Source organism: Python bivittatus, unplaced genomic scaffold, assembly GCF_059951505.1.
Source record: "Python bivittatus isolate LINGU-HERP-01145 unplaced genomic scaffold, Pbiv_v1 ctg000690_np1212, whole genome shotgun sequence".
NCBI classification, from domain to species: domain Eukaryota; kingdom Metazoa; phylum Chordata; class Lepidosauria; order Squamata; family Pythonidae; genus Python; species Python bivittatus.
Window position 1 is genome coordinate 1,328,593 of NW_028277096.1, and position 18,435 is coordinate 1,347,027.

At 41.5% G+C, this 18,435-nt stretch overlaps 1 protein-coding gene across 1 annotated transcript; it reads left to right on the plus strand.

Annotated features, from left to right (window-relative positions):
- Positions 1–1,790: 1,790 nt before the first annotated feature.
- RP1L1 (RP1 like 1) lies at positions 1,791–14,284 on the plus strand. The gene is made up of 5 exons (XM_088152552.1): positions 1,791–2,426; positions 7,155–7,320; positions 8,649–13,166; positions 13,311–13,636; positions 13,754–14,284. The coding sequence occupies exons 1-5, from the start codon at positions 1,791–1,793 to the stop codon at positions 14,282–14,284; spliced, it is 6,177 nt and encodes a 2,058-aa protein (XP_088008678.1).
- Positions 14,285–18,435: the final 4,151 nt, after the last annotated feature.

Below are 18,435 nucleotides of genomic sequence, written 5' to 3' on the forward strand. Positions count from 1 at the left end.
AGATATATAGTTGAGTATCATCAGCATACTGATGATACCTCATACCATGGTGCTGGATGATCTCATCCAACGGTTTCATGTAGATGTTAAATAGGACCAATGAGAGCACCAAACCCTGAGACACCCCACAAAGTAGGGGCCCCAGGTTGGACCTCTCACTCCCTATCAACACTGATTGGGATCAGCCTTGGAGGAAGGAACTGAACCAGCACAAACCTGTGCCTCCAAGCCCCAGTTCCCACAGCTGACTCAAAAGGATGGTATCAAAAGCTGCCGAGAGGTCAAGAAGAGCAAGGATGGACGCACTACCCCATCCTTCTCTCTCTGGAGATCATCTAAAAGTGTGACCAATGCTGTTTCTGTCCCATAAACAGGCCTGAAACCTGATTGAAAGGGGTCCAGATAATCTGTTTCCTCCAGGATCCTCTGAAGCTGTTGTGCAACCACCTTTTCCACAACTTTTCCTAAAAAGGGAAGGTGGGAAACTGAACAAAAATTGTCCAAAAGGGTGGGATCTAGCGACAGCTTCTTGAGGAGGGGGTGGACCAGGGCCTTTTTAAAAGATGTCAGGAACACCCCCCTCCTGCAAGGATGAATTAACCACCACTGGTACCCACCCCCGTGTCACCTCTTTGGTGGCTTTAACCAGCCAGGAGGGACAAGGATCTAATGCACAGGTAGCCACACTAGTAGCCCTGAGGACCTTGTCCACTTCCTCAGGTCCAACAGGATCAAACCATTCCCAGATAACCAGGTAAGTCTGCTCCCTGGGCATCTCCACTGGACCTGCATCATGCTTAGGCTCCAACTGCGAGCAGATCTGAGAGATTTTATCCATCAGGTGTTCAGCAAATTCCTCTGTGTGACCCTGTAGATGGTCCTCAGAACCCTCTTTACCCAGGAGGGACTGGGTGACCCTGAACAGGGCCGCTGGGCAACACTCTGAGGATGCAATAAGAGTGGAGAAATAATGGTGTTTGTCCTTCCTGTGCTTTGCATTAGAAAATCTGGAATAGTGGTTCTAGAGAATGCATGAGGAAGCATAACATTTTGTCTTTCTCAAACTATTAACCCAACTGAATTCCACAAGTGGTATACTCTGTTCCTCAAAAATTCTGACTTGTCCTCCTTTAATATTGCTTCTGATTAGCTCTGACATACTTTTCAAGATTTGGACAATTGGAACATAGGTACCAAGAAATGTGTTTCCATAAATATCCTCAAGCATGATCTAGGTCAACCAGTCCCAACCCCATTTCCCTCATTCCCAGATGTACTCTCAGGATTCCAAGGATCAGTTGTGGTAAGTTGTAGTGCAACTTGCTTTATTTAATATAGAAAAATCAGTACAGCACTTGGGCAAAATATGTGCATGCATATAGGTATAAACAATTTTTAAAGCCTCAGACATCAAGTTTGGATCCTAGAAGTTACGCATACAAACAAGAAACTTTAAGGAAGGTAAACTTGGCATAAATGGAGGCAAAGCTGGAACATGAGGGTTTCCAAGCAACTGTGGAAAACTGCACTCTCAAAATTGTGGGACAATTGTCAGGTTGGCATTGCACAAATTATTTAATTAACTCTGCAGCCTAATCCTACTGATGCAATAATAAAGCAGGTGGTAGAATGGGATTTAAAATACATGGACTAGATGAATTTCCAGCTAGGTTATTTGTTTGCTGGACTTCTGGTGTTACTGAATTATTGGACTATATGTATGTGTGTTTCATGTGTAGGTAATTATATTTTTTTTCTTGCATCACAGTTACCTCTAAACATTCAGTAGGATGAGCCTTCCACCTGTTGATTATCACTCCACCAGTTCCTATAGCTATGAGCAGCCTCTTCCTCCTATGGTTCGTACAAAAGCTGTCACCCAGGTGCCTCCAGCCAAGAAGATAACTTTCTACAAGAGTGGGGACCCCCAGTTTGGAGGAATCAAGATGGCCATCAATCAACGCAGTTTCAAAAGTTTCAATGCTCTCATGGATGACCTCTCCAACAAGGTCCCCCTGCCTTTTGGGGTGCGGGCCATCACAACCCCACGGGGGATACACTTCATCAGCACATTGGATCAGCTGGAGGATGGAGGATGCTATCTTTGTTCAGATAAGAAATATGTCACACCTCTTAACATTGGTGTTGCCAGCCGGAGGCTGGGTCCCCAAAAGATTAGACGGCCAACTAGTGCTTTCAAGAGGGTAGCACAAGATATCAAACAAGAAGATTACCCAATGGCTTTCACCCAGCAGGGTCCAAGGATACCCAAGAAAATCACTCTCATCAAAAATGGAGATATTGCAACACAGTTGCCAATTATCCTGAACCGTCGAAATGCACAGAGCTTCAAAGTTCTCTTGGATGAAATTTCAGAAATCATGCAGTTCACAGTGAGGAAGCTCTACACAGTGGATGGGAAGAGGGTGAGTCTTGAGTCTTGGTGCTGCATAGCACTAGATGCAAAAGCAAAGTTGGACCATTTATTTAATAAGCCTAATCTGAACTTCTAAGTATGCATGTTCACAGTGCTTGACAATTATATTTACATGAAAACCAGATTTTCTATTTAGCTATTAGCTCAAAACCAAAGAGGGATTGCACCATTAATCTCTAGAAACACATGATTCCAGGCCCAAAAATGCTAAATTGACTTCGGGAACTGCTAATTTTCAAGGCCTAAAGAGAAATTTCAGGATGTGGTCCTTCCTTTACTAGTGAACTCAAGTGATGACTAAAAATGGAAGTGGAGCCAAAGAGCGTCGTCGTTTAGTCGTTTAGTCGTGTCCGACTCTTCGTGACCCCATGAACCATATTGCGCCAGGCCTTCCTATCCTTCACTGCCTCCCTGAGTTTGCTCAGTTTCATGCTCATTGCTTCAGTGATGCTATCTAACCATCTCATCCTCTGCCGTCCCCTTCTCCTTTTGCCTTCAATCTTTCCCAGCATCAGGGTCTTTTCCAAACAGTCCTCTCTTCGCATTAGGTGACCAAAGTATCTGAGCCTGAGCTTCATTATCAATCCTTCCAATGAGCAATCAGGGTTGATTTCTTTTAAGATTGACTGGTTTGACCTCCTAGCAGTCCAGGGGACTCTCAAGAGTCTTCTCCAGCACCACAGTTCAAAGGCATCAATTCTTCGGCGCTCCGCCTTCTTTATGGTCCAGCTCTCGCAGCCATACATTACTACTGGAAAAACCATAGCTTTGACTATGTGGATCTTTGTCGGCAAGGTGACGTCTCTGCTTTTTAATATGCTATCTAGGCTTGCCATAGCTTTCCTCCCAAGGAGCAAGCGTCTTTTAATTTCATGGCTGCAGTCTCCGTCTGCGGTGATCTTGGAGCCCAAATAAATGAAGTCTGTTACTGCTTCCATTTCTACCCCTTCTATTTGCCAGGAATTGATGGGTCCAGATGCCATGATCTTAGTTTTTTTAATGTTGAGTTTCAAGCCAGCTTTTGCACTCTCCTCTTTCACCCTCATCAAGAGGCTCTTTAGTTCTTCTTCACTTTCTGCCATTAGGGTGGTATCGTCCGCATATCTGAGGTTGTTGATGATTCTCCCTGCAATCTTAATTCCGGCTTGTGATTCTTCCAGCCTGGCATTTCTCATGATGTACTCTGCATATAGGTTAAATAAGCAGGGTGACAGTATACAGCCTTGTCGTACACCTTTCCCTATTTTGAACCAATCGGTTGTTCCATGACCGGTTCTAACTGTTGCTTCTTGGCCCGCATACAGATTTCTCAGGAGATAGGTAAGGTGGTCTGGTATTCCCATCTCTTTAAGAATTTGCCACAGTTTGTTGTGATCCACACAATCAAAGGCTTTTGCATAGTCAATGAAGCAGAAGTAGATATTTTTCTGGAACTCTCGTGCTTTCTCCATGATCCAGCGAATGTTGGCGATTTGATCTCTAGTTCCTCTGCCTCTTCGAAACCCAGCTTGTACATCCGGTAGTTCTCGGTTCATGTATTGCTGAAGCCTAGCTTGTAGGATTTTGAGCATAACCTTGCTAGCATGTGAAATGAGTGCAATTGTGCAATAGTTTGAGCATTCTTTGGCGTTGCCCTTCTTTGGAATTGGAACATAAACTGACCTTTTCCAATCCCGTGGCCACTGTTGCGTTTTCCAAACTTGCTGGCATATTGAGTGCAGCACTTTAACACCATCATCTTTTAGTATTTTAAATAACTCAGCTGGAATACTGTCATCTCCACTAGCTTTGTTGTTAGCAATGCTTCCTAAGGCCCACTTGACTTCACTCTCTAGGATGTCTGGCTCAAGGTCAGTGATCACACCAGCGTGGACATCAGGGACATTAAGATCTTTCTTGTATAGTTCTTCTGTGTATTCTTGCCACCTCTTCTTAATCTCTTCTGCTTCTGTTAGGTCCCTGCCTTTTTTGTCCTTTATCATGCCCATCTTTGCACTAAACGTTCCTTTCATATCTCCAATTTTCTTGTAGAGATCTCTGTCTTCCCCATTCTATTGTTTTCCTCAATTTCTTTGCATTGTTCATTTAAGAAGGCCTTCTTATCTCTCCTTGCTATTCTCTGGAAATCTGCATTCAGTTGCTTATATCTTTCCCTTTCACCCTTGCTTTTCGCATTCCTTCTTTCCACAGCTATTTGTAAAGCCTCATCAGACAGCCATTTTGCTTTCTTGCATTTCTTTTTCTTTGGGATGGTTTTAGTTGCTGCCTCCTGTACAATGTTACGGACCTCCGTCCATAGTTCTTCAGGCACTCTGTCTACCAAATCTAATCCTCTAAATCTATTCATCACCTTCACTGTGTACTCACAAGGAATATGATCTAAGTCATACCTGAGTGGTCTAGTGGTTTTCCCTACATTCTTCAATTTAAGCCTAAATTTTGCAGTAAGAAGCTCATGATCTGAGCCACAGTCAGCTCCTGGTCTTGTTTTTGCTGTCTGTATAGAGCTTCTCCATCTTTGGCTGCAAAGTATATAATCAATCTGGTTTCGGTATTGACCATCTGGTGATGTCCATGTGTAGAGTCGTCTCTTGTGTTGTTGGAAAAGAGTGTTTGCTATGACTAGCTTGTTCTCTTGACAGAACTCTATTAGCCTTTGCCCTGCTTCATTTTGTACTCCAAGGCCAAATTTGCCTGTTATTCCGATTACTCCTTGACTTCCTACTTTAGCATTCCAATCCCCTATGATGAAAAGGACATCTTTTTGGTGCTAGTTCTAGAAGGTGTTGTAGGTCTTCATAGAAGCGGTCAACTTCAGCTTCTTCAGCATCAGTGGTTGGGGCATAGACTTGGATGACTGTGATATTGAATGGTTTGCCTTGGATACGCACTGAGATCATTCTGTCGTTTTTGAGGTTGTACCCCATTACTGCCTTTCCCACTCTCTTATTGACTATGAGTGCAACTCCATTTCTTCTAAGGGTTTCTTGCCCACAGTAGTAGATATAATGGTCACCCGAATTAAATTCACCCATTCCCGTCCATTTCAGTTCGCTGATTCCCAAGATGTCGACGTTCAATCTTGTCATCTCATGTTTGACCACATCCAGCTTGCCTTGGTTCATAGATCTTACATTCCAGGTACCTATACAATATTGTTCTTTACAGCATCGGACCTTCTTTTCGCTTCCAGATACATCCACAGCTGAACGTCCTTTCGGCTTTGGCCCAGCCGCTTCACTCTTTCTGGAGCTACTTGGAAATGCCCTCCGCTCTTCCCCAGTAGCATATTGGACACCTTCCGACCTGAGGGGCTCATCTTCCGGCGTCATATCTTTTAGCCTTCTAACATTGTCCATGGGGTTTTCTTGGCAAGGATACTGGAGTGGGTTGCCATTTCCTTCTCCAGTGGACCACATTTTGTCAGAACTCTCTGTCATGACCTGTCCGTCTTGGGTGGCCCTGCACGGTATAGCTCATGGCTTCACTGAGTTACGCAAGCCCCTTCGCCACGACAAGGCAGTGTGAGAATCTAAAGGCAGGTATCAATATGCTTATCTGGGAAAGTGCTGGCTAACAGGTATATAGAACTGCAAAGGTTTAAAACCACAAGTAAAATAAGGAGGCAGCACAGCCATAATCAAAATAGCTGAGGATCAAGCATAATAGTCATGGAATGTTAACTATAAGCCAGAAAAGGAAAATTGGAGAGAGGAGAAAAATTAAATGTGTGATTTGCTGAAACCCTCATAAGTACTCTTCTTAGGAGAGGCTAAGGCATCAGGAACCCAGGAAGGAGGCCACAAGCCAGGCAACCCAATTAATGATGGCAGTTCTTTTTACCAACATAGCCACAGCTAGACGATGTGTTAAACATCTAGTGAGTAAGATCTACCTCCACACTCTCTCACACACTCCCACACATCCATATATTATCTTTTTGTCAGTACTTCTGGTCCATTCACCCTATAACTCAATCCCAGTGACCCAGTGGGGAGGCAAAGGAGAGCCTTCAGAGTTATGCTGGTACATAAGAAATCACCCTTAATACAGAGTAAGCTGATGTAATTTTCAGTCCTGCAAGTGGGTGTCCTGCATTCAGTTGAGTGTCCTTGGTTAATCTGATTAGTTTATATAAATAAAACCTGAAAGGGTCATTTCTGCCTGTTATCTTGCTTTGGCTGGTCATCTGACTGTGTTTGCTGCCCAGGCGACTGCCCAGAGGCTGCTAACTATTGAAAAGCTCCATGGCTTTCGCTCTCTCTCTCTTCTTGCAATTCTTGATCTTTAAAGTTGATGTAGACTGGACAACTCTTTAAATAAGGAAGAGTAGGCAACATGCAGCTCTTGAGCATTATATGCCTCTTGAAATCATTTTTTGCACTCTTCGGTTCTCCTCTGAGTTGTGCCACCAAATATTGTGGCTTCCTGCCATTTTGAGACAGGAAACCCAAACAAACAAAATGGAAAATCTCCATTCTACCCATATGCATGATGCAACTCTGTCCACTTTGCATCATCACCCCACCTGCTACTCTCTTCAACTCCTCACAAACATAGAATAGAAGACATGCACATAAAAAGCTGTAAAGGCAGTAAAGTGACCACTCTAGATTTGGACAGAGGTGTAAGTTAGCCTCAGTCAACCATTGCACCTTCAATGTACTGTTCCCTGCTTTACCTCTATTGACTGCTACTGTGTTTGCCTCCTCTCCAGATTGACAGTGTGCAAGGTCTGCTGCTTTGCCCAGATGTGCTCATCTGTGTTGGCCAAGAACCCTTCAAGCCAGTCATGATGCAAAATCCAAAGAAGCACTCTTCAGAGAAATTACCTGGCCTAGCTTCCCACTCCAGCAGTAACCCCATAGGCAAAAAGAATGAAAGTAAGAACAGGTGCCTGGATTTGGGCTGGTGCTCTTTGTTTCTAGATTTGGAGGAGGGAGGGGAAAGGAATGAAGCCTTCCTGAAAGTAACAGGGGGGTAATAAGATGAAGAGGGGGAAATGGTCTTCTAGATTAGAGCAAGAGTTCCTGTTCTCCTGCCATTTGGCTTCAGCCTTCTACTTGCTAAATTTTTTATTTAATTAATTCAGCCGTTTGAATCAAAAGCTGTTAGCCATCCATCCATTAAAACCAGATTTTTTTAAAAAAAGAACATAATAACACTAGCAATAGCCATTCATAAGGTTTACTGTGAACAATTTAATTTCCAGAGTTTAGGGCAAGAGATGACAACAATAGCAGAAAGTGGCAATAAAATTGCTTTAGCCAATAATCTGAAATCCTGACATCAGTCAGGTCACCTGAAATCCAAACATCAGTGGTGATGGAGCCAGGCAATGCAGCCCATCCCAGTTGTGGTGGATCCCACATATCAACCTTCCCCATATATGTTTATTATAATTTTGATAAACCTCAGATTGGCCTGATGGCTGATGATGGCTAAAGTTGTATGCCAACACATCTAGAAGCTTGCCATAAGCTGCTTCTGAGAATTAATACTATTTGGAAAATAATACTCATATTCACCCTGTAGGAGTAATAATATATTACTGTACTAATAAGTCAGCTGTACCAGATTGATAGCTACTGCATCAGCTTGATTGCCCTGGCTGGGAATTCTGGCATTTATAATTTCAAGAAATTTGGAATTCTCTAAGTTAGGAAAGGCTGTTTGAGTAGTTCCTGTCTTTCAATATTGCTCCATCGCTGGAGGTTTTCAAGAAAAGATTGGACAACCATTTGTCCAAGATGGTATGAGGACTAGAAGGTTGGCCTAGAAGACCTCCAAGGTCCCTTCCAGCTCTATGATTCTAGCAACATGACTTCATTTCCTGAATTAGAGTACTGATAGTTTTAAAAGCTTGCGATGATTTGGAATACAGCTTAGTACATTTCATTTGCAACTGGTTATTTTGGGGTTGGGGAGGATGCATCCTGTAATCTATTTTCCTCTCCTCTTGGCACAATGTGAAGCCCTTGAGAGATCACACCAGAAAAAGACAAGGGACGGACTTTAGTCCCCTTGAAAATAGATTTGTGATAGACTTGCTTACCTTTGCTGAGATTCTAAAAGCTGAACCAGATTCTTTGTGTGGTTAAAGCAACTGCTATAGTTTATTATTATCAGTTCAAGATATTAGGCATACACTTTTCTAATTTCTCTCCTTTGTTTCCTCATTACCTTCCTCCCCCACTGCTGCAAACTGCAGTGAATTTTGGGCTGAAAGCCAAAAAGAGTGTAATTCACCCAAGATCGTCCTTGAGCAATCGGTCTATGAGGTTTTCATTATCATCTGAAAAATCCTATATAAATGGTCCAGCCACCTCACCAGAAAATGGAATCCCCTCTTTAAATAATTGTCTGCATTCTAAAGGAGCAGATTTGGTCCCTTCTTTAGTCAATGACGACATAGAAAAGAAAGTGTATATGAATAAAGATGGCAGCCTATCGGTTGAAATGAAAGTCCGCTTCCATCTGCTCACTGATGAGACTCTTCAGTGGTCCACACAAATCAAGAAGTCAAACTTGATGAATGGGACACCCTGTGAAGAGTCAGATGTCAGGGAAGGTAATCAAATAGAGCCAAGAGAGAAAATTAACCAAGAGACTAGCTTTGAAATGGATGACTCTTTATATCCCTGTGACACTGACTCTTACATCTCAAATCTTGGTGAATCTGAAAATGAGGAGACTTATTGCCATAGTTGCAGTAAGCCACACAGCAGCTATGATATTTGGAAGAATCCCATGCATGTTTCTCAAAAAGAAGAGCCAGGGATAACAAACACTTGGTACACACATTCTTCTTGCTCAAGCACTTCATCGCATCAGAGAATTGTCCATAAAAAGAAGGCTTCCACTGACAGTATCCACACTTTATCAAATGAAAGGAAACATTCTGAACACATCATACAAAAGATTTATGATTACTCAGAGACTCTAGGGAATAAGATAGAGAATGGTGGAGTTAAAAATTGCTGCTGTCTACATGATCAAACAAACACAAGCCAAAAGGAGGCACCAGAGGAAATGAATGGTGTAGCTAGCTTGACCAGTTCAGAAAATGAAGATGAATCCATAGTGAGGAAAGAAAGAGATGAAAGTAAAGGAAATAGAGCTAGGAGTAACAAATCAGAATTTCAATATTCTATAGAAAGCCAGATAAAAGTGTTAGAGGAAACAAGTAGCGTGATAAGGACCATTTCATCCTGTAGCATTAAGGAAAGAGAAGAAATTATTGGCTGTTCTTCTTCTGCAAATAGTGCTTGTAGCAAATCCAGTAAATCTAGCATATTTGGAACAAAAGACAAGCTAGGAAAGATTTCAGATAATAATCATATAGCATCTTCTTATGATCAAATACCATCTTCTTTTTCCAGTGATGACTGCTCCCCTAAAATTGTCTCACAGGTAGAGGTTGAAAAGGAAGATGAGGATAATAATGAAATAAATTCCATTTCAGAAAATATGATGTCCAATCATCTTATCAAGGATGAAGTCAGTAAGTGTGGCAGAAATTCCAGGAACAGATTCTTCCAGTCCAAAGTTTGTAATGAAGATGATAGGAGGACTGATAGCAGTGAAATGGATATGCCTAGTGTTGGTTTATCTGCCTCCAGAATTTTCAACAGAAGCAAGTGCAACCAAAATTACTCAAAAGGAGATTCCAAAGTATCTGGTGGATCAAGTAGAGAATCCACTATCAAGAAAAAGAAAACCAAAGGACCTTCACATGTAGAAGATGGAAGATCAAGCAGCAAGGCAACCTATTATTCAGAAAACTCAAAGAAAGTAGGGAAAAGAGACAAAGAAGGTCAAACATCTGATAACTCAAACTCTCCTCATTCAAATGTATCATCTTTAAGTGAAGCAGCTGCCAGCAATGAGGAGAATGCCAGCAGGATATCTAAATGCTATAGTAAGTCCTCCAAAAGTAGTCATAGGAGGAGCCAGTTAGAAGACACCAACAAGCTTTCATCCCCTGTTTCCAACTTCTTAGAATCTGATAGGAAAAATGGGGCTGGTACTGCCAAAATCAGTACTCAGGCAAACACTTCCAGGCAAGGAAAGATCGTAGAATCTATGTGCTCTAGATGTGGTCACATAGCAGAAACCAGAAACAATTATCTTCAGTGTGCTAGTTCAAGGATCTTGTTATATTCTGACGCTAAGAGTACTTGTTCAGAGATGCAAGCCTCAGAGAATAATGATGTCAGTTCACAATCAAGCATAGCACAATCTTCCAAACCAAGACAAAAGAAGAGAAGCAATGTTCATGCTAGCCTGAAATATTGTAGCCAGGTTTCAGAAACAGCATCTGCAACACTGTACAATTTCCACTCCCCTGTCCCCCCCAGAGAAAGACCCAGCAGCAAGAAGAGTCAGTCTCTGCTGATGAACATCAACAGTGCCCTTGTGTGCACTGAATTGGAGCCAACTGCAGATGAATTGCAGAAAGAAATGGCTGGTTCACAGCTGCCTGAAATGGACACAGTAAATGAAGCAGAGGATAATTTGGATATATGGAAGGAAAACAAAGGCTCCTGGCAAGAGAAGAGGCAAGTAGAGGAAGAGGCAGTGGCCAAAGCAGAAGCTGCTTCAGAAAATTATGACCAAATCATCCCATCTTCACTTCCCAATGCCTCTCCAGAAGAAGTTGTGCATGAGTGGCTGAGAAAGATTCCTTCAGAGTCTCTGCTGATGAAATGTGAGATGCAGAAAGATGAGGAGAAAATAGAATTACATGCTGAAGTTCCAAGCTGTTCAAACAACCAGGAGTCATTGGAAGAGAAATGCAGTGAGAAGGAAGACACAGAAGATTGTGAAAAGCTAGCAGAAAAGGAGTATCCCCAGGAGGAGAAGACATCTGAAATGATATCAGAAGGACCTGAAACTAATGAAGGAGAGTGCCATTCTTCTGTCATCCACGGCCAAAACAATCACAAAAAAGACTTGCCCAACACTATTCAGATCTCTGTGCAGATCATGAAAACACTGCTGGCTTCCAAACATGAAGCAAAATCAGATCGTTCGTACAGTTTGCCTGAAGTGTCCCCTACATTGGGAAGAAAACTCAGCAACTCAGCCAATATTTTGATACAATGCCTTGCTAGCTTACAACTCCTTGATGAAGAGTGGGATCCATCCAATAAACAAAATAAATGCCTGAACTGGTTCAGATACAAAGAACTCTTGAACATTTTCCAGGCTGAATGGTTTGGAAACACATCTGAAAAAGGGGGTACAAATTCAGGGCTACAAGGAAAAGGCCAAATGAAAGCATCCTCAGGTTTCAAGGGTCCTAATTCAAAAGATGGTGACTTCACACCAATGACCTCTTCAGGGATTGATGTAAGTAGTGGTGATGGAGGTTCAGGAGAAGAAAGTGGTGTTGGTGCCCATATTTGTGCCTTGTTAAAAGTGAAAAGAGATAAAGCCACATTCCCTGAAGAAGGAAAGCCAGAGGAAGAAGATGGTAATGTGGAAGAGTCAGAGGAAAATTCTCAGCCAAGAACACTTTGTTCAAAATTGGAAAGTGAAAAACAACCAAAGCTTGCTGGAGTACAGGAGGTAATAGAAGCAACAGTAGACCAGCATCATGAGAACAGTAAAGAGAAAGAATTGGAAAAAAATTGTAAACATGATGATCAAAATGTGGATGGTGCAGAGAATGACACTAATGCAGATAATGTCCTGATGGAGGCTCACACAGGCACTATGGCCAAGGAAGTAGAAAAAAATCCCAGTGAAGAGTATATTGAAGAGGCAGGCAACAATGAGACAGAACCTGACTCAAGTGTAAATGAGACTATTGATGAGAAAGAGCCCAAGATCAATTCAGAAAAGCAGTTTGTGAATAAAGATGATACAGAATCTAGCAACATATCTCATCAAACTGCAGTGATCTCTCCTGCAGTTTCTCCAATGATCCAACAAAGATCTATCAGCCCTGACCCAGTTTGGGTGCTAAAACTTCTGAAGAAGATTGAGAAGGAATTCATGACACATTATGTCAGTGCCATGAATGAGTTCAAAGTGAAATGGAACCTGCCAAACAGTGAAGAGCTGGATTTGATGATCGCAGAACTGAAAGAAGAAGTGAACAGGAGGATACAGAAGACTGTGGAGAAAGAATTAAATAAAATCAGAAGCAGAGCAGGCAAGAAGATTCCAAAACCTCCAGAAAATGAATTAAGACATGTATCTACCCCAAATCTAGAAAACCGGAGGCGCCGTTTGACAAGTATGTTATCACTCAGTAATATCAATGAACAGAATACAAATTTGAATAAGCAATTGGAACCTAGGGGCTTATCTTATGACATTGACAAAGATGACTTCCTTTATAGTACAATTCAAGATGATGATAGATATGATGATCAGCTAACAGATGAAGAGTATTGCCCCTGCGATGTATGCATCAGGAAAAAAATTGTGGCCAAGGCTGCACAACGTACAGTTGTAGTGATGGCTAGGGCTCCAACCCCAGTTATGAAGGCTTTTGATCTACAAGAACTCCTGAGGATGAAGACAACCAATGTTGTTCATAGGAAGGCAGAACATGATATTAGTGAACTGGGCCAGGAGGAAGAAGCCAAACAAGCAACAAAGAAAACTGTTGAATGCAAAGCAGAGCAGGAAGCAAAATATGATGAAGCAAAAGAAGCAGATGGCATCAAAGAACAAAAAGTACAGGAAGCAAATGAAGATGAAACTCTGACAGACAGTGAGAGAGTATTTAAAAATCAGAACTATGAGGAACTTGAAGAGGACAAGGAGGAGGGGGAGTCTGTGAAAGAAGAAGAGGAAGAGCACAAAGAGGAGGAAAAAGTAGTAGATGAAAAAAGGAAATGGGAGTCTGTGAAAGAAGATGAAAAAGAGGAAGCAGCAAAACAAGAAGGTGTAGAAACAAAAGAAGAAAAAAATGAGAAGAAATCTGTGAAAGAAGAAGAAGAAGGAGGAGAAGGAGAAGAAAAGGAGAAAGAAACAGAACAGGACAAAAAGTTAGGGGAATCTAAGAAAGAAAAAGAGGATGAAGAACAGGAGAAGGAAATGAAAGAAGAACAGGCTGTAGAACAGGAAGAAAATGATGTAATATTTGAAGAAAATAATCAGGAAATGGAAGCCAAAAGTGAAGGAGACAAAGAATTGAATGGTGAAGAGGAGATGGATGAGGAACAGAAAGAAACACAAAAGGAAGATCAAGAAGCTGAAGCTGAACCTAACATGAGAGATAAAACTAATAGTGCAGTAGAAATGGGTGAAAGAGAAAGCCAAGGAGATGAACCTACAGAAAATGTTGATGAATCTCAGGCCATTATTGAGGAAGAAATTCCTGCTAGTAGTGGAGAGAAATTTGAGAACAATGCCAGTATAGAGGCAAGATGTGAAGTATGTTCAGAAACCGCAGAAGTTGAAGAGGATGAAAACAAGGAGGAGGATGAAGCTGTAGAGAATGAAGCAGAGCAAGCAGATAGCAATGAATCTGTACAGAACACAGAAGATGACAGAGGAACAGAAGAGAATGGGGACACTGAAAGACCAGAGATTCTCAGAAAAGGATCTGAATGTAGAAGTGATGGAGATGTATCTAAGGAAAAGGAGAATATTGGCAATGAGGATGGTGATTGTGGAAGTGATGGGGAAGCTAAATTGGTTGCAGAGAGTAGGCATGCAAAGATGTATCCTGACAGTAATGAAGAGGAGGAAGAAGATCTATCATCTCAGGCAAGCATTGTGATGGGAGAAGATCCCCAAAATGAAGAAAATGAAGATAGTGATCAATTCTCTAAAAAGAAGGAACAGAACTCAAAGGCTATTGATCAAGAGGATCTGGACTTTTAAAATGAATCATTGATGACTTTGGTGTATTTGACATACTTGGATTTTTCTCAGCCTATTAAATCAGACTTTAAGGAAAAACATAATCTGATATATTCCAGTATGAATTCTGCATAAAACAAAATGTGTTCCTTCTCATACGTGGAAGTTGGAGGCCTGTAGGAGAGAGGTTTCCTGTAGCAAAATCCTTCTGTTAAATATGGCTACTGTGTTTTGAGCAAACTTTCACACTTCTTGTTCTTACACTCTCTGATTCACTGCTAAGGATTATATATGTTACACATTGAGTCATGGACATGATAACAAGCAGTGCATGTTTTCTTTTTAGCCTGTGCCCTGAAAAGTTGATGCCTTCTTCTAATGCACACTTCAAGATTAATATCAAGGTACAACGCATGACGTACAGCAAAATTTGATAATCCCAGGTCATTATTTCAATGTTTAAAAAGAGATAGTAGAGCTGGGGGAAAGTAACCTGGGTCATCCAGATATTTTGGATTACAATTCCCATAATTCCTAATAATTAGACTTTCTATCTAGGGGTTATGGGAGCTGTAATAGAAAGTGCCATTTTTTTCTACTAAGTATTGATATATTTTCCCCCAATGAATTTTCCAATATATGTCTGTTGGGTATGCTGAATGGTGAATGGTGATGTTCACAAACCTAAACTGAATTAATCTGAAATAAATGATCAGGTAGGAGATGATGGGAAAGATCTCTCCCTGAAGTCATAATTCTAGTGTTAATCAAAATTGATGGTGCTAATTGAGATGGACAGATACTTCAATCTGGTATTATGACAGGTTTTCATGCCTTATAAAATCTGAAAGTAACAGCAGCCAATTCTAAACACTCTTTAAGGCAGTGTTTCTCAGCTTTGGCAACTTTAAGATATGTGGACTTCAACTCCCAGAATCCCCCAGCCAGCATGGCTGGCTGGGGAATTCTGGGAGTTGAAGTCCACATATCTTAAAGTTGCCAAGGTTGAGAAACACTGCTTTAGGGAGTAATCTGATCAAGTTCAATGGGGTTAATGAGTCTTCCGAATAAGAGTGTTCAGTATTATTAATGCGGTAGCTTTCATCACAGTTACCTTTTTAAACAAAAATGCAAATACAAAGCTGGAGAGGGTTTTTTTTTTTCTTGGTTAAATAATGTAATTCATAGACATGTTTTGCTAAGATACTTGACAATACAATTTAAGAAATTTGTTGAGAAAAATGAATACCTCCAGAGGATGGTGGCAAAGATGGCGAGGGACCTGGAATAATGCCCTGCAAGGAAAGAGAGAAGTTGGCTATGCTTAGCTCAGAGGAGAGGTGAAAAAGAAGAAACCTGATGATGATGATGATGATGATGATGATGATGATGATGATAATAATAATAATAATAATAATAATAATAATAATAATAATAATAAATGGAAGAGAGCTGGACTAAATCAGCTCTGAAGCTACTTCCAGCCCTTTGATTTCATGTGTGGTCTACTCTTTACTAAAGGTTTAAACCTATGAAACTTCAATCATGTAAGATTCTGCATCTAAAAAGGTATAAGCCTGCAACATAACTTCAGCACTAATGGGATGCTGGTCAATTCCTGTCACGGAGATCTCCATTAGATAAGAAAGAAATGGAACAGCCTGAGTGATGACAGTAAAGAGGTCTTCCAGAGCAAGAAATCAAGGTTGATTCACACATGATTCAAGAGTCTCCTACTTCTCCTCACAACCCTTCCTCCCTACCCCTGTTAATAGAGTTGTTTCTGAACACAGGTGTAGTCCTTTTCTGAAAGAGCATTAAATCTGTGTTCAAAAATAATTTGAATAACAGTCTTGCAGGAGGCTCAGGATAAAGCAAGAAAGAAAAGGAAGGTACATAGCAGACATGATTCATAATGCGTTCCATCCCCAGCTAGAACTGCAAGGGAGTGTTAGTGTTGACGTGGAGTGACCAAGTACTGTAGTTCTGATGTCATGACCAGCAGTACCAGGAAGTAGCCTGAGCGCGACTAGGGAGAACAATGTCCACAACAGTAGGCTTCCTTAATCCTGCCGTAATTGTCTCTATCATAATAACAAGAATTAAGAGCATGGCACCCGGTGTCATCAAATCTGGAATGGCGTGGACAAGGTGGACATAACTAACTGTAGGGCAGTGCACAAACAGTTTTGGAATTGCAGGTGCATGATACTGGTCTAAAGAATGTTGCCCAGTCAGGAGGACAGACATAATGCTCTTGTGTGAAACCTCAGAGAAATAAAAATAATAAAAAGAACAAAAAATATGGCCATGCAAAACCCTGTGTTGGTCGAAACAATGGAAAAGCTGCAGTGAGCCCAGTAGTGACAGAAATAGCAAAACACATCTAGCAAACCCAGCCCTCTTTCCCAGTTTCAATTAACCTGTGCAGCACAATCAACCTTCTATGTAGCATAGGACTAACACTCTTTCAAAAGAGAGCTAAACACACATTGATAATGAGGCTGCAGAAGTCCTGATTAACACAATGTAAAGTATTCGTCAGGCACTATGTCATCAGATGCCTCTGCAGAAGTTTGGTATTTCCTGTGGCCCAGTCCAAAATGGGTAGATCCTGTCAAGCCCCATATAGCTGGCAAACCAAAGAAACAAGAACTGCGTGGATTTCAGGAAAGCAGTTTTAATGGCAATTGAGTTAGAACATAATCTTGAAAACCACAAGATTAAATTCTTAGGTGGACTTATAGTAAGTCAGTTAACGGATGTCTCTTTGAAGTGCTTCCTTCTCATGGCCCACGTGTCTGGGCTGTGTTACCTTTTCTCACATCAACTGAACTCCTCTTCCCCCCTCAACTTCCCACAGCCTCTCACCGATGCCCCCTCCTGATCAAACGATTGGTGAAGTCTGCCAGATCATATCCGTCACAGAAATTGTGTCGTAAGAGGATGGCTAAGAATGATTTTAAGCTCCCACAGGTTTTTGCTGGGGATGAGATGAAGGCAACATCATGAAAGCATGGCAGAATAAAACATTGTTGGGGTATGTTCTTGCTGTAGTTAGGGGAAAGTGAGGAAGAGCCCTAAATCACTGCAGAAACATCACACTCCACAGTGACAATGTCACTCAAACTCTTTTTCATCAAACTGAATGAGAATTAGGGGGGGGGGAATTGCAGGAGAATTTCTCTGCCCAACACTAGAGCCACAGGACTCTCTTCTTCATATCCAGACTGCTTTCTTCCACAAAATAATTTGACTGATGATGGGATCTGTATGTATCTTTAACAGCAGCGCCAGGTTCAATGGGAAACAAAGCCCTGAATGAAACCAGTTCCCAGAGCGGGCAGGGAGGGGGCCACGGGAAATAATAGAAACATAAGGGGGGAAAGGTCCCTACAGTTATAATCTGAGACTGTGCTAATTGACTCCCAAGAGCACACTATCGATTGCAAGTACTGAATTGGAAATTTAGCTGTGTTTCCCCAGAGGCCACCACTGCTTGTCTTTGAAATAATACCCACTTCTGACTAGGGGGGAAAAATTACCTTCCAGGCAAAAGAGATAGCAGGGAAAACATTTTCTTCCTATGCAAAAATTGTAATGCTGCATTTATACAAGATGATCAGATGTATGACTTGCACTGTGTTTGATGGAAAACAGCCATTGGTGACCTCTCTGGTGCACCAGGCCACTGTAATTTCAGTGCATGGGACTAAAGATGGAAGGAACAAAATTCAGTGACTTGTAATTCTTATCACTAAATAGCAGAGAGAGAGGGGACAAAAATTTATGTGGAAAGGTAGAACTGAAAAAGAACTGAAACAGGAATTTCGGTGGGGGGACAGTGAGAGATTAGGGCTGTGTTACAGCACCCAGAGGAGAGCTAAAAGTAAGTCAAAATGATGGCCACAACTGCACAATTGAAGCCCCGCATGTGCAACACCCTAAAAGGAGGCAGGTCTTCAACTGTGCAGTTGTGGCTGCCTTCTTCACTATTTTTAAGAGACACACACACACCATGCATGTTTATGGGCGGTGCATTGAAACTTTACCTTTTTCAAGCTTCCTTGAAAGCATGAAAAAAGAATGGTGGTGCTTTAAGGAGTTACATTAACTTTCATGAGTGGACTCCTTATACAGCAGCATCTCTTTCAGGGAAGCCTAAAAAAAGT